General features: G+C 41.6%; 1 protein-coding gene across 7 annotated transcripts in view; it reads left to right on the forward strand.

Annotated features, from left to right (window-relative positions):
* NBEA (neurobeachin) overlaps window positions 1-16,998 on the forward strand; it is a 1,787,704-nt gene that overhangs the window by 770,515 nt on the left and 1,000,191 nt on the right. For all 7 annotated transcript variants that reach the window (XM_078657170.1, XM_078657173.1, XM_078657172.1 and 4 more), the window contains one exon: window positions 6,083-6,518. In XM_078657170.1, the coding sequence (XP_078513296.1) occupies window positions 6,083-6,518 (436 nt within the window). The remainder of the gene's footprint in view (window positions 1-6,082; window positions 6,519-16,998) is intronic.

Raw genomic sequence — 16,998 nt, forward strand, 5'->3', positions numbered from 1 at the left:
TTCACTGTAGACAGCCACTGGAGGGTTGTGGTGTGCCTGGCTCTTCCTGGATGACTCAAAGCTGAGCTGAATAGACCTTGGCTGCATTTAGAGTAGTAGGAGGAGTTTTCCTTGCACCTGAATAGAGTCTGCCTCCCTTTCACAATGCTGTCTCCACCACCTGTGATGGACTGCACCAGCAAGGACAGAACTGGTTTGTGCTGGGCTCAGAGCGCTTTGCACAAAGAAGAACAAAGACAAAATGGGGTGTAAGTAGTAGACCTTAAACCCCAGGACTTTACATTACTTCTGTACTCAAGAGGAACCTTTGCCAAGGAAAAGACCTGGAGAGATGTGATGAGGAGTACTGCCCCTTTGCTGTGTGGGGTTGGCCTGCAGTTGCTGCTTCTGCCAAGGAAAGGACAAAGACTGTAACTTTGATGGTAAACCTGCTTGAAGAAGAATCTCCAAGGGCCTGTGTGTGCTGGCCTCCTGTGCTAATGTCTCAGGGACGCAAATACTTCACCCCCAGCCCCCTTAACTCTATTGCTGAGAGTTCTGACCTGGCAGGAGGCACCTGTTCCAGTTTTGGGCCTCTGAAGGTTATTCCTACTGTTAGGAGCTGGAAGAAACCTAAGAGAAGCAAGAAAAGCAATCTACAACACCATCAGCGGCAATGTCGTAACCGGCACCAAGGCCCAGGGTACCACTCGTGAAGTGCATGGCGCACCGCCCGGCCTGCACTGTAGCTCCGATGCCCTTCATTGCCTGCCGATGCCTGCAGTTATCAGCCTTTCCGATGTCAGTGCCTTCATCCTGTTATCGCAGCACTGATTACCACTGAGGGTGACTCCACAAACTCGCCGACTTCGCATCGCCTCACTGAAACCGACGCCTCATCGACGATACAACCGACTTCCCCTGTCCAGGATTCAACACATAGCCTCTGTGCAGACACAACTCCTCACCTCTCTCGTGGCAGCCAGGGAGTTGGCCTCGACCTCTGCACCGACGCCTCACCTCCACGACGCCATGCATAGTCATAGACTTCGTTTTCCAAGGTACTGTTGGTTTGGGGGTCTGTGTGACACCGTGCCAGACACTGCGCACCTCGTGGTCTGCGCCATACTTTGGATTTATTGCTGTCACAATGTTGTAATACCCCCGGGTGGAGCTATTTGTTTCCTACAAGCTTTATTTTGTAAACTACTGTTTTGAAGTGCTATTTTACTACATGTATGATGGATTTTTGTCATTTCCGTCTTGTTGAGTTTAGATAAAGATATTTTAATTTTCTAAACTGATGTTGTGTGTCCATGTGTGGTGTTATCACTGTGACTGTGTGTTTTGAGTAAAAATACTTTACTCATTGCCTTTCGTATAAGCCTGTTTGCTCTTGCCAAGCTACCAAGGGGGGTGAGCAGGGGTTAACTAGAGTGTGTATGCCTCGTACCCCGACTAGAAGCAAGTGTCCCTACTTGGAGAAAGGTACCTACCTCTGCCAATTCGAGACCCCCAATTCTAACAATAAGCCTTTCAGTTGATGCACTGGCTTCTCATGTTCTTTTGTCAAGGTCTTCTTCTCGGTCTCTCTCCTCTATCACTAGTACAGTAATGTATCTATTCTCAAACTAACAATGCGTTTGAATACCTGCAAAAATTTCACATTAACAGAAAATGGAAAACATTATTAATGCAGCATGGTGAAATACAAGCCTAGTCAGGACAAGTTTAAAGCATTAAATCAATGATGCACATTTAATATGCTTGTGCACATTTAAACACAAATGAATAACAAATTCTAGTGCAATAGATTTACATTACATGTAACATGCAGTAAATCCCTAGGATAATTATGTGTAAGAATAGCAAGAACTACATTTAGATGTAATATATATGTGATATTAGTGCCTATATTACATAAACTCTTTGTCGCTTCAAGAGAAATCACACTCTGCATATATGAGGAAGGTTTATATTTAGTTTATGAAAGTCAAATTTCATCTTAATGGTAAGTACATTATCTACTATGTAAGGACGATCTATTTCATCAAGACTTCAAATAATATATCAGTCTGTTATGGTAAAACCCACAATATGAGTATCCTCTACTCATACGGTGAATGCACTCTTTCATAATGATGTGAAGTGCAGCACTCACATTAATCGTTAATCCACACAAGAAACGCGTGCTAAGTACACGCCCATGTCATGTATCTATTAAGTATTTGTGACGTACAAAGGGTGGGCAAGTTTGCGCTGCAACAGTAGCAAACATTCCTCCTTCAGAGAAGTGTGATTACCTTTACATTCTGTGGCTACTTCATTTAGGACCCTTCCTGTATAATGTCAGTCTAGATAATGTTCTGGCAGGGCTAGACCACCATTTGATTGTCTTATCACCTTTAGATCTGTAAGGCTTTGTGTTTATTTTGTCTGCTACGACTGTGATTCCCTCACCTATTACTAAACGCTTTCCTTTCTGTCCGTGATTGTCTTGTACTAAGTATGTCAAGTTGTAAGTAATATCCGAACAGTGCTCAAATATCCCAGCGGGACTTTTAATATGTGAAGCTTCCCAAGTGACATACTGCTAAGCTAATCCAGAGTGTTGCTACTTAAATTGGTCACTCCTAAAATATACCATGTTGCTTCTAATGTGTGGGTGAAGACATTGTCACAAGAGAACAGCTCTACGTGCTGCATCACACTTATGTTGAGCTCCAGTCTTAATGCTGTCCCGGATTGGGGTCTAACCTACTGCTGCCAAGCTGCTTCAAACAGCAGGTTGTGAGACGGTGGTGAGTATGTGGTACATCAGCTATATACAAGCAATACTGTTTCTGTCCACGGCACCAGCACACTTCTCCTGCCACTACTGTCATTTCTTGAAGTGGTTGCAGCAGGTAGCAGCAGTTTTCACCGCTCTTTTCAACCCAACAATAATGAATTTGATAGGAAAGTGAATGTGGAAATATGAGGAGGGTAAGGAGGGAGAATTGCAGTCACAGAAAGCAGATGGGGTTCAGACAGACTCTTCAGAGGTGAAATCTCTTTTTTGAAAAGCAGGAATTACAGAGGCAGACATTGGCACCACAGGAGAGTCCTTAGGGGCTGTCTTACTTGGTTCTTCAGAGAAGGTAACTTCGGGGACCTTTAACTCAACATCCATAGCAGTTAACACAACAAAAACTCAGTCTGCAACAGCTATTAGCTTTCAGCTAAACATCTGTGACTCTTAGTAGATATAAAGGAGCAGTCCATGCTTATCTCAAGGGAGGACCCTATGTACAGGGCAACACAATTACCACAACTGCAATAAAATGTGAATGTCCAGACAAGGTTGTGAGTCTTGCCATCTCTGTAAGAATACAACAATATATTACATTTGTGATCAAATCATTTAAAAGCACAGCCACAATCCAAAGCCTTGTACGCTAATGTGACACAATAATGGTACAAAGAACCACTAATGTCACAATGAGAATGGTCATCACTAGTGGGTACCAGGCCGTGTTTAAAGTTGAACTTAACCATTATAGAGTAATTAAGCCAGAGTTCTGGCTTCAAACTATTTTAAATGTTCTTAAAACTCTAGTGTTTGCAGAGTTCTGATGTGTTTTCATAGCTCTGGTCTGCCAGCTAGCACATGTCTGTGGACCAGCTGGCTGGCCAACTTGGTGCCGGACTGCTGTTAAAATGAGAGCAGAGAAGCAGATATTACACCAATACAGGTTGGTACATAAAGGAATGTGTTCTCCAGGTAGAGTCACTGGCCTCATTTACACAGGTAACAGTCTATCTCTCTTTAACCAACATTTGATTTAGTTGTTAGAGTGGCTCAGTGGATGTCCAGAAATCCATCACTGAGGCTGATTTCTCATCAATCTGCCACCATCTTGTGCTAAGGCATAGAGAGCGCAACATCACTTACCTGTTGTGAAGGGGCTTCCACACAGGACAAGGTCAGTGGTAGGCAGACAAGCAGAGCTTCAAACCTGTCATTGGCTTAGTCTTATCCAGGAAGAAGTGGGCAGCAGACCTACCCCACAGGCTGGAACTAAGCTACTGCACAGGAGCCCACACATCTCCCAGTTCAGATGATCTCAGGAAACTACATGATAGCCGCAAGTTAGATGGACAAAGCTAGACAGCTGGGCTAAAGACCACTACACTTAAGTGCAAATTGCATTCTGCAGATTGTAAGATCCAGCTAGCCAGCCTAGGTCTGTGTTTGCTTCCACACAGAGTAGTTTGAGACTGGGACAGTACCTTAGAATACATTGTGGTCCTGAAACAAAAATGTGGGAGTTAAGATGTTCCTCTGTAGGCAGCATCCATCCTCTATCATGCAAGCTCCATACTTACGCAAACCTAAACTATCGCTGATAGTTATTAATGGCCCTACCATAAGGTGCACTAGTAATGATCATAAAGCCTTTCCTGCTTACGTATGTTTAATGTTCACAAAGGGTTACACCAGTGGTTACTGTTCAGTGTTTACGAACATTCTGTTTAATCAAAACAAATATAGACTGATGGGATCGCTATCAAGATCTCTCAAATGAGTTCTACTATACTACTTGTGAGGGTGAGAAGCAATGACTTTTCTACCTATTCCTGGGTCACGAAAAGGTTGTGCCACGAAAAGCACATTAGGGGTCACATGTAAGACTGTTTTTAGCTGTCGCAAACGGAGATTCAGGCTGTTTGCAACTGCTAAAAAGGGTTGTAGCATATATTAACCCTATTTTGTGTGGAGATAAACTGTTACAGACTGGCAAAATAGAGTTTGCGAGTCGCTATTAGGAAGGGGCGTGCCAAGGGCGTCCCTTCCTAATAGCAACTCGCAGAGGGGTGTACGATTGTTTTGCAAATGAAATGTGATCGCAAAACAATTACAGTTTGCTGCCTACTTCAAGTAGGTGGTAAGCCACTCGCAAACAGGCAGGGATCTGCAGGGGTCCCCTTCCCCTTTGTAACTGGCAGCAAAAAAGTTTTTTAAGAGCAGGCAGTGGTCCCACGGACAACTGCCTACTCTTAAAAAATGAAACAGAACGTTTCATTTGTCTTTTTGAAACACAACCCTGTTTTCCTTTGAGGAAAACAAGATGCATTAAAAAAAAGTTGCTTTATTTGAAAGGCAAACAGACATGGGGTCTGCTGTGCCCAGTAGTCCATCATCCCTGTGTTATTGCCCATTCCCAATTGGTCTCAAATTGTGACCTTTGTCATGAATATTGATAAGGCATGTCATTTGCAACCACATTGGCAATCACAAAATGTGTCTGAGACACAATGAAAAATTTCCTTTTGCAACTCGCAAATTGTGTGTCGCTAAAATTTGCAAATTGTGAGTTGCAAAAGGTAATGGTCATACATGTGGCCCAAGGTGTACAGTTTTATGGGTTCCTAGGGATTAGTGACGGCTCCACAAAGTTTGCCACAAAGTAAAAATTCGGAGGACTAGCCATGGACAAAGGAAAAGCGGCAGAATGTCACAACCATTGTATTAGTCATGTTTTTTCATCTCTTCAAATATGAGGTTATGCTTGTGCATCTCTTGTGATATGTCCTGCTAATATAATATTACAGTCCTTTGTGCCAAAGCTAGTGGAATGGATTACACCAAATACAAGAACCAGTCAAAGAGGGGCATTGTAACTCCTGCGCTGATAGTTAATAAATTCATATAATCCACAATATTCTTATTCAAATTATTTTCACTGTTTGTTTTTTAATTGGGCACTCTTATGCTGAAGATATATTATCATTATATGCAGTTTGCTAAATGATTAATCTTGCCCCTTAGCAGCGCACGTAGCTAATTGGAGTAAAGAACAGAAGGATCCCTATAATGTGTTAATTGGTCACATGACTATAGTGCAATTAGTACTCAAGATATTTATCATCTTATGACTTTTATTCCAATTATTGAAAAAAGTCAGATTTTGGTTTGTGACTTGCAGTTTTGAAAAACGTATTATTTGCAAAGCAGATTGTCTTCAACAAATGCAGCCAGCATAAAAAATAAAGATTAAAAGATTAATCTCTGTGCTATTCCTTACCTCCATAAGCACATTTGTTTCTCTGACATTTTTAGATACACCTGCTGTATTTCCAGACATTAAAGAAAAAGATGTTACAACACCCAGTGAGGACATGCACTTAGAAACCTCCATTCCCCACACAGACTCTGGCATCGGGGACGAGCACATACCAAGCATCCTGAATGGATCGGACTTGGAGGCAAGCTTAGGCCCCGATGTGATGAGTGAGCTGATGTCCACCATATCGTCGGAGGTGAAGAAATCGCAGGAGAGCTTGGCGGAGAGCCCCACTGACATGCTGAAGCCCACATCCACCATATCCAGCATCAGCCAAAGCAAAGGCATTAACATCAAAGAAATCCTCAAGAGCCTGGTGGCCGCCCCGTTGGAGATTGCCGAGTGTGGTCCTGATCCGGTGCCCTATCCTGATCCTGCATTGAAGAGAGAAACTCACGCTATTCTTCCGATGCAGTTTCATTCATTTGACAGGTAATATTTTGTAATGTTTTTGGTAATTCTGAGTTTGTAAATGTGGTTAGATTTGTTTTTACTGATTTGGAGTGAATCGTAGTATACAGGAAAAGAAACATCAGAATGGCATCAATCATAGGAACCACAAGGTCTGTGCAGAAATCCTGGTAAGTGGCTTCTAGATTGTCTATGACCACATTTATGACTTGAATTGCATTGCCATTTTGGCTTATAACTACAGACACACAAAAGAGAGACTAATACGCAACCATCAATCACTATAGCAATCCATCACCAGCAGGGACTACTACTAACAAATCTTTCACTTGCACCATATTTATATTTGTTAAAGAAGTCTCACATAGGGTTACATTACATTCATTTGGATATCTGGTAAATGTGTTGCTCTCGTAGATACAACGGCCAGTATATTACATATCTATGGTGCACCGACTTTAGATATGCACGTTTTACCCGTTAGCATACATTAAGATAAAAATGTTTGCTCATTGAGTAAATTGACCTAAAACAGACAGGCAAATAATTCCCGACAATTCACTGTAGTGGCAAGGACTTGAATTACGCACTGTTTTGAAAAAAATATGTAAAAACACAGGTAGCTGCTATTGACCTCAGTGATTTCGATATCCCTTTCTGAATGCTAAGCTTACTGTGAACCCAGTTCGCACCTACTTTACTCCGTGTGTATACTTTTAATTGTTCCAATGTGTGCACACCTGCAGACCTTTGTGAACCCTTTAAAAAAGAAATTCCACCGTGAAAAAAATCAGAGATGTGGTCCTGTCATGAGTAATATTTACTTTTCTAGATGGGAATCAGAAGTAGGGAGTGCAACCACTAAAATGATCTTCCTGATGCTTTTTGCACTCTATTTGCACACATAAATTTACTCTAGAGTATGTTACAGTAAGTTTGCTAATGGAGTTGGAAAGTTTGCCAGACAGCCCTAAAATATTATCCCCGAGCAGAAAAAAAATTTAAAAAAATGCAAATTCACATTGCGCAGCACTTGACTCTTGTTGTTATCCTGCTCTGAGGACATTGTGCAAGAACACATGCACAGAAAAAAGTATGATTTGGGATTTTTGTGATACCCATGGAAGTGGTACATCCTTGCAAATCGTAGGCATGATACCTAGCCTTTAGGCAAAAACTATTGTAAATCAGCCACTAACTACCTCCCTGCTTGTAATGAGTAAATTCTTGAGGTGGTATTATTTGGTCAGATAAATCGAATAATGCATTACTTGTTACTATGGCAATAGACTTCCTTATTAATAAAGAGTCTTTACATTTGCTATCGGCTGAAACAAGCACATGTTCCCAGTGGCAGGTGTGAAACCTCTGATAAGCACTCTAAAAACGCAATCCATTGCTCAATTTATATTTAAGTATTTTAATACATTCATAATGTGTTAAATCAAAAAATGTTTTAGCACATTTTACACTAAGATAGGATTAATAATGTAACCGGTTTCAAATCATTTTTAGGATCACTTGAATTTTCTTCGCATTTGTAAGATTTCACTTGAAAAAATAGTACTTCTTTAAAAAATGGTGGTTTGCTTGATGGGAATGACTAAGTGAGCATGTCACTTCAGAAATATGAAACTAAAGAAAATTAGCAGTTCACAATGTTTACAGCGAGCATTTGTCTGACGCGTGGGTACAAGAATCCGTAGCTGGAAAATGTGAACACAAAGTAGATTGCTGCTAATTAAGGATCTGTTACACAAAAGATGTTGAATGACTGCTGTGACTGGCAGTGCAAGATTAAAAAGAGCGAAGTAAGAAGCACATTGAGAGGGATTCTTAAAGAATATCTTTGAATCTGATCTCTCTGTTTACAAAAATCAAAGGCAGGAGGATGAAGGAATATAAGGAAAGGATTCCAGTTTCAAAGGGTGCTCCTCAAACCTTGCGACAGTCGCAGATTTACAGGAGCTTTTCTAAAAAGCTTTGGTGAATTGCGAATTAGAAATATGTAAACATGCAAAGGGCTTTCCAAATGCATCATTTTTTGCTTCCGCATGGGGAAATGCCCTCACAATATTTCAGTGTTGTCTATTTTTGTTTCTTTTGTGCTCCAAAGGCAGCATATTGTTTGCCTTAGAGAAATTCTTTCCTAAACCTCCCCTGCTACCAATTGAGTTTTGGGGGTGTTCATTCCTGTACCCACCCTGGAAAAGTATGCCCAAAAAAATCCTTGCTGTGGACTAACAGCTCCCCACCCTCAAGTAGGATTAACTCATGTTTAATAATAATTAACCATTGTGGGATAATTGTTTATATCGGTAAATTGGCTTCATTAATGCAAGTTCGTCTTTGTGAATACCGGGTACTAGTAAATCAAGACTTGTGCTTGAAACAAAATGGCTGAAACAGTCCCATTAGGTGGTGTCTGTTGTTGTAAGTGATGATGATTTGATTGGGAGTTACAGAAAGGAATCTGAAAAAGAGCTACTTCCTGTTTAACAGTGACAGAGTATTTGATCCTTATTTGCTAAAAATAGTTGTAGATTTGGCTAAAAGGAATACACTGCACTACATTTCAGTGTTATAATTTTATGAAGTAGTACATTTGTTCGTACAACCCACTGTAGTTTGACCGTCAGTTATGTCATGAACCTACACAATCGCATGGATCTGAACTTGCTCCTACAAGTTAGTAGACTTGCGGATTTGAAATGAATAAAAGCCACAGTGTGACCAACAATTACATGAGTAAACTGGTGCACTAAGGCAATGGAGCAATCACTCCCACATTTGGGAAACAGAATACAGTAATCAACAAATGCCAATTAGCAATTCCATTAGAGATGTGGTCCAGACTCTGCAATACTTCATAGTGCTGAAACCCACCCTTTTTCCCGATTCCTTGCTACACATTCTTTACTACACTATGGCTACTTTCCACCATGCATACAACTTTGGGGCTACAAATAGTAATAATGAAGTTTTGATTCCGAGACCTCAGCACATTATATCCATGATTTTCTCCTATGCTAAGCGTTCACTCTAAAATTGTCATAAGGCAATATGTTAACACAGTATAACATTCCTGTTATAAAGAAAGAAAAGAATAAAGAAATGTGAAACCTTGATGATTTTTAGGTCTTGCCTACAGCTGTGCTGTGAGATGTATTGTTTACAATTCAGTGGGCTTACAACCTGCTAACAGCATACCATTCGTTGTCACTCATTTGCAGTCTTTCAATTGCTTAGCTCCCGTAGGCTCCCTTCCTGTCTTGTGTAAGCTACTTCCTGGAGCATTGCCCAAGTACACCTCTTTTTTGCAATGCACATTTTTTTATTTTATTAGCATTTCAGTATTATTCCTGGACTTGCAATGTGCTTTCCTACTTTTAACACAGACAAGCAGCTTCTTATTTTTGATGCTTTCACCCTATCTGCCATCTCTATTGACACTTTAGTTACTTACACCCCAACTGTACCACTCTAAGGCTCTAAACTCCACTGTGCGCCACTCCCCTCCAAGCCACTCTACTCTACGCCACTTCACTGTAATATACTCCACACAATGCCACTCTTCAGCACGCTATACCACTCTTCTCTATGCTACCCTGCACCACTCCACTCTGCACCACTTTACTCCACTCTATGCAACTTAATTTCACACAATGCCACTCCACTCTATGCCACTCCATTCTATGCCACTCCACGCCACACCACACCACTCAACGCCATTCTACTCTGCGCTGTTCCACTCTGCACCACTCTACTCTAATCTACACCACGCCACCTCACTCTATGCCACTCCACCTCACTCTGTGCCATTCCACCTCACTCTGTGCCACTCCACCTCACTCTACGCCACTCCACCTCACTCTACGCAACTCCACCTCACTCTACGCAACTCCACCTCACTCTATGCCACTCCACCTCACTCTATGAAATTCTACTGACTGCCACTGCTCTCTATACCAGTGTAATCTGCACCTTTCTACTGTATGCCACTCCACACTAAGCTACTCAATGCCACTTCGCTCTTCTCTATGCCTTGCTGCTTTTTTTTAGACATGCTGGTCAGCAGCCACACTGCTGTACAACATGACAAAGACTTTGGCAAAGGCAATAGCTCTGTAAGACCTGGCATCCTTTGCAAGCTTCCCCTCTAGTGTTTTGCCTTCGGACCTCTTGTTTTTGCTGACTTTGTTTTTGCTGGCTTAGGAGCCTGAACACTTTACCACTGCTAACCAGTGCTAAAGTGTTTGTGATCTCTCCTTAAACATGTCAGATTGGCTTATCCCCAATTGGCATATTTAATTTACTTATAAGTCTCTAGTAAAGTGCACTACATGTACTTATGGCCTATACATTAAATGCTACTAGTGGGCCTGAAAACCGGATTGTGCCACCCACTTAAGTAGCCCTGTAAATTCTTAAATTAGTTTATTAATATTACTGCAAGGCTGATCTTTAAACTAGGATACATTGGAGTTGCCTTACTAAATATTAGAAGTGTAATTTCCAAATGGGAAGGGGTGACCAGTTCATATTTGGTGTCTCCCGAATTCTAATTTAAAATCCTATCTTATGGTGAGGTCGGATTTTAGATGACAATTCTGAAAATGCCACTTTTAGAAAACTTACATACTAGGGGTTTGGGCCCTTTATCTAGTAGCCTAATTAGACCTCTTCAAAATTACACGAAACAGAAAAAATTTGCTGTGATTTTTCAAACTTATTTTTTAGAAACCAGGTTAAGTAACCGTAGTTTTTAAAGCAGTCCTCTCCGGCGCTATTTCATGGTGAATGTTGCTCAAACTATGAAATGGTGGCGGAGAAGACTGCTTCGAAAACTACGATAAATCCATAATCAAAAGTCAGCAAACAGCAGCGGAAATTCGCTGATAATAAGGGAGACAAACTGAAAAATGGCCCAATGATTTAATCCATCTCTGAAGATTTGAGAAGTCGACCAGTCAAGGTCCTGAAGAGACCTCTAAACGCCTAATGGTTCGAAACACATAGACGATATAACCTTGGGTATTCTTTCAAAATGAACTATCTTGGCCAGCGTAAAAACAAACACAAACAAAATTTCCACTTATGACAAATTACTTTGAAACCCCTAAGTTTTTTCCAAGAGGGTCACAACACTCAAAATATCTGTGATATTTACCTTTAGTTTTGAAGCTTTTTGACTGGTTCTGTTTACGTTATTTAAGTTTGTGTTGAAAATGTTAAATGTATATAGAATCATCATTCAGGTGGTTGTGTAGTTTCTTTTTGCACAAATTCACATTTATTTGTTATGTCTATATCTAGTGATGTCTGGTATTATGATTGAAGTGCCCTTCTCTGTGGAGTATATTTGATCATTGAAAAGGTATATTTGATCATTGAAAAAGTAGAGGTGTTCTTTTTGATGACACAGTGAACACTGTTAAGTTGAATTTTGTGAATACTATTGAGTCAATTGAGAAATAAAAACACTGACCGAAGAAATACAGTTGCTTAACCTGGTTTCTTAAGAATACGTTTGAAAAATCACAGCCAATTTTTTGTATTTTGTGTAACTTTTAGAAAGTTGGCATTTTCTTGCCTTAGCCATTTGGTGCATGCAGCCTGTCTATGGTCACATGACTGGTTGTAGTTGCCAGTTGGGCTTTGTGTATTCCTCCTAGAAAGCCACACGCAATAGTAGCTTAGGTACTGACTGGATGGGCCTTCACTGCCCCATCCAATATAATAGGCTGTGTCCTGTCTTGACACAAAAGGCTGCATACCCCCCCCCCTAGTTAGTCTGGAGCCAGACCAGGAAAGGCAGGGCATCTGTGCACTTCAAAGGCATGCCTATAGAAGCTTCTCCCCACTTCAGAGGCACAACTATGTATAAAAGAAGGACCTCAGACACCAACTTCTCAGTAGACTTCTGGGTCTCTGTATACCCTCCCAGGAAGAAGGACTACTGTACTGCTACAAGGACTTTTACACAGATAGTGTTTTACACGCGAGTCAAGTCAGTGGAATACACTCCAGTAGAAACAAGTGCACTCACACAACCGAGAGGTGTCATGCTTCATCATCTGGACATGCTCCTTGTCGGGCCAGCGCCGCAATGCCTGACGGGGCACCCATGAAGGGGCTCTTTGCCGGAGATCTTTTAATATAGCTGTTTGATGAAGTGTGGGTATGTGGGGTGTGAGTTGTGTGTAGTGTGGTGGAAGTGGTTTAAAATAGTTATAATGATGCTTAGCTAGGGTACATTTTACTGGTGAACCTCACTACCCATATTAAAAAGGTATAGAGGTAGTCGTTTGGGATATATTGGTCCTATGAGCAGTTGTGAGAAATCTTTCAAAGTGGGAGGTCAACATCTTTCTTGCTTATTATAGCCCAAAAGGGACTGTTGGCAATTCGTCAAGACCAAAGATAGCTAACCTATCTGACTTCAGTCAGTGTCGGTCACACGGAAAGTTACCAGAGGGAACCGTTCATTTGCGACTCTATGGCGAAGTTCAGTGATACTCTGCACCTACCCCGGCTCAGGGTTCCGAAGTCTGGTCAGAGTGACAAAAAAAGTAGATTCCTACCTTGAATATTATGTTATGACTAATTACTAGGATTACCACAACACACCTTGAACTAGTCATGTAGTAGTGTAGGTTAACTATCTCTGGTCCTGACGAATCGACAACAGACTCTTCTGGGCTATAATAGGCAAGAAACATGTTGACCTCACATTTTTAAAGACTTCTCACGACTGCTCATAGGACCATTGTATCCCGTATGAGCACCACTATTCCTTTTTAATTCGGGTAGTGTGCTTCACCCGTAAAATTTACCATAACTAGGCATCACTATACCTATTTTATGCCACTTCTACCACACTACACACAACTCACACCCCACATACCCAAACTTCATTAAACGGCTATAACAAAAGATCTCCGGCAAAGAGCCCCTTTGTGGGTGCCCGTCGGCTTTGCAGCACCAGCCCGACAAGGAGCATTCCCAGATGATGAAGCATGACAGCTCTCGGGGTGTGTGAGGGCCCTTGCTCCTACTGGAGCTTATTCCACTGATTTGACTCATGCGTAAAACATCTGTGTAAAAGGAACTGCACACTTCTATAGTTCTAAGTTATTATGGTAAGGAGTGTCTGTGCTGGACCTATTAAACAGTTCCCTGTTCCTCTAATTTGAATTACTGCTACAAGGACTGCCACTCTGTTGTTCTGCGGCTCTGAAGGAACTGCTATGTTTACCTGTTGCCCTCTTGCCTGAGAAGCAAGAACTGTAACTACAACTTCATCTTGAACCCAGGACCCCAGAGTGACTCGAAGGGCTAGTCTGCGTGTCGCAGGGACATAAAAGGCTCCTCAAACTGCTCCTGGAACAGTCTTTAGTGAGTTCCTTATCCCGAAGTGGTGCCTCTCTGGTCCTGTACCCCTGATATGGCTCACAGGCTCTGTAAATCAAGCTTCAGGGCTCTTCACAACTGCAAACGAGCCAGTTCACACTGGAACAGAGCAGCTCGCACCGAACCCCAGCATGAGCTGCCACCTGACCCGTCTCTTCGCACAGCAGCAACTACAGCCCACGGGGGCTGCCAACGCAAAGCTCCAGCCCGCCCATCTGTGACACCTGCGCTGCTCTTCACACCACGCCGACTGCCACCCGCAGTGCTCTCCTTGCTCCTCGTGAACATCTCCAACACGAACAGGACTATTGGTATAAAACTTGAGAACTGTATCTGACTTGCACTCCAATACAGTCGGCCTGAGCTTTTGACTTGGACTTAGTCCAATGCAACCAGATAGCCGCGTTTGACACTTTCTGCTTTTAGGCACTACAATATAGTTTAGTCTTTAAAAATTCATAACTCCAGTTCTACTGATTGGATTTTTGTCATTGTGGTCTTGCTTTATTTAATAAATTAAGCTCTGTTATTCAAACCTGGTGTGGGATCTTTGTGTGTGATGTTTTCCTGTTTTACTGTTTGAAGTGTTGAATAAATACTTCACACATTGCCTCTAAGCTAAGCCTGACTGCTCTGTGCCAAGCTACCATGAGGTGAGCACAGGTTAATTTGGGGTTTGCATGTGCCTTACCCTAAATAGAATTGCGGTTGCTGCTTGACCAGAGCTCACCCCCAGTCAACCAGTAACCCTATTTCTAACACTGACCATTCGTTTATTTATAGTATGGTCACATAAAAGATGAAAACACTCCAAAATTACTTATACCACTCAAACAAATGTAATTGGAGCACACATTTGATTACTCTGATGAAACGCAACATGGCTGAGTCTTAATGCCCAAGAACATTATCATTGCTGCACATAGAAGCAATCATTCCTTGACCTTGATTCACAAAATACATGGAATCTATAGCCCTAGGTTTAACCATGTCTGCCTAGGGGATATTTTTTTTTAATCCTCAATGAATTTGATTACTCCTGACAAGCATTGACACTCTCGGGTTTACAGGAATACTCACAGGTGCAAACAGTTACACATGCCTACTTAACATGCAATGTTCAGAAAAGAGATATTGTTTTTACTAATGGGGAAATATTTGTTGCAAAAAAAGACACATTTGTTAATTATGTGTAGATGGATTCCATGCTCCCAGTCACCAGTGTAATTGCTCTGTGATAAAAACAAAGGGTCTGATGTACAAAATCCCAGGTCGCAGAGCAGTCGCAGTGCTTTTACAACTGGTTAGAGGCTCAGGGTTTATTTTGCACCCAGGGCCGGACTGGGAATCACAACCGGCCCTGGTAAAGTGCTCGGCCACCCCTCCCCCCCCCCACCCCCCACCTACCCACTCGGGAGGTTGGAGGTGCCTCCGAGTTCTTTGCCGGGGCAATAACGGCCCTGTAAAAAACACGCCCCCCACCCGTGCGGCGCACCGGGGGATTGCCCAGTGCCCGCTATTGCCAGTCTGGCCCTGTTTGCACCTTTGATAGATGTACTGATTCATCCCAGCACAAACTGGACTTTGAGTATAACTCACAGAATCCTCCCCCATTGATATTAACCAGGCAAGCGCTGCAAATGCATGGATGATGGCCTGCAGGCGACATCAGAAATTCAACCCTACCCTGCATTCCAGGAGGAAAAATGCACATTTAAATAAAAAATTGGAAAATAAATTAAAAAAACATTATTCCAGCTCATGACCCTGGAAAGGGCTCAAGTCGGAGATAATATTGAAATAATGCAAAGGGAATCTGGGGAAACATTCTTGGCACTCTTATCCTTATTTCTTCCACCCTCCAGTGCCCATAATCTGCATTCACCAGGTGGAATCTGTCCCTCTGGAACAACTTCCACTTTGCACATTAATACTATCCATATTCCTGCGTCTGGGTCAACACAATGGCTTGTGACTGCAACTGTGGTCTCAAACTATGGTTACCTTCCATTGTGAATCGTTACGAAGGTGGGGCACTCATTTCATGCCCTGTTCCTAATGCTTCATAATGGGTTACAGAGATGCCATTCACACTCACTAAGAGGTTTGCGACTCTAAATGCGCCTCTCATACAGCCATATTGGGTTTGGAGTCACCAAATCCATCAGTGCATCAGGCTGGAATATCTGCTCAGTTTGTTTTCTTGTAACAATACATTTTCACCCAGTTGGATTGATTACTTATATGTGTATGTCATTGGAGTACTTGTAATATTGTTGTGCTTGTTTTTTTATTATTGTTGTCTTTGATCATATTGTATATTTGTTTTTTTCTGTTTGAGTGAAGGTATTTGATCGTTGATCGTTATTTGTTTCATTTTGAAAAATGTAATAAGGAATTGAGATACATAAAAAAAAGAGATTGTGAGAAGCCCAATACGCACTCATGTCTTGAAGGACCATGGGTGTGGTGATGAACAGTGAGAACTCTCCCTCGGGTGACTGTACATCACATAATTCATGTATCCCGTTTCCATAGGAAGCCTAAAGCTTACTACAGCATCCTGACAATAGCCAGCATTTCAGACGGTGTTTTTAGTCTAGTTATTATTTTAATCGTGTCCTACATTGGGCTTTAGGCTAATATGGCCCTAACAGTCAATTGTTCTTAACATTTATTTAGTTTCTTTTCGGACGTAAATTATTTATGCGAGAGGATCTTTCCTATGGTTTTTGCTTAAAAATTGTACTGAAAATCTCATTCACTTAATATAAACCTGTCTAAAGTTATTTGTTAGAATAATTTATATTTATACATCGCGTTCGTAGGAAAAAAAGTACTTTTTTTTGTTAAATTTGAAAAGAGCCACTTTACCTCTGCTTCCTATTTCGCCTACATAACATCTTATGCAGGCACGAGTCATGCTTCTTCTATCATGCTTTGTCAGAAATTACATTCTCTTGCATCCTGGCAAGATGTGTTAAAAAATCAAAGCATCGGGCAATTAATTTTCCACCAGTACCATATGGCCAAAGTGGTAATTATTATCAGAATAAAATCGTCCACCATTTTTGCCCTAATGTATGTA

This window comes from Lissotriton helveticus, chromosome 8, assembly GCF_964261635.1.
Source record: "Lissotriton helveticus chromosome 8, aLisHel1.1, whole genome shotgun sequence".
Lineage (NCBI taxonomy): Eukaryota > Metazoa > Chordata > Amphibia > Caudata > Salamandridae > Lissotriton > Lissotriton helveticus.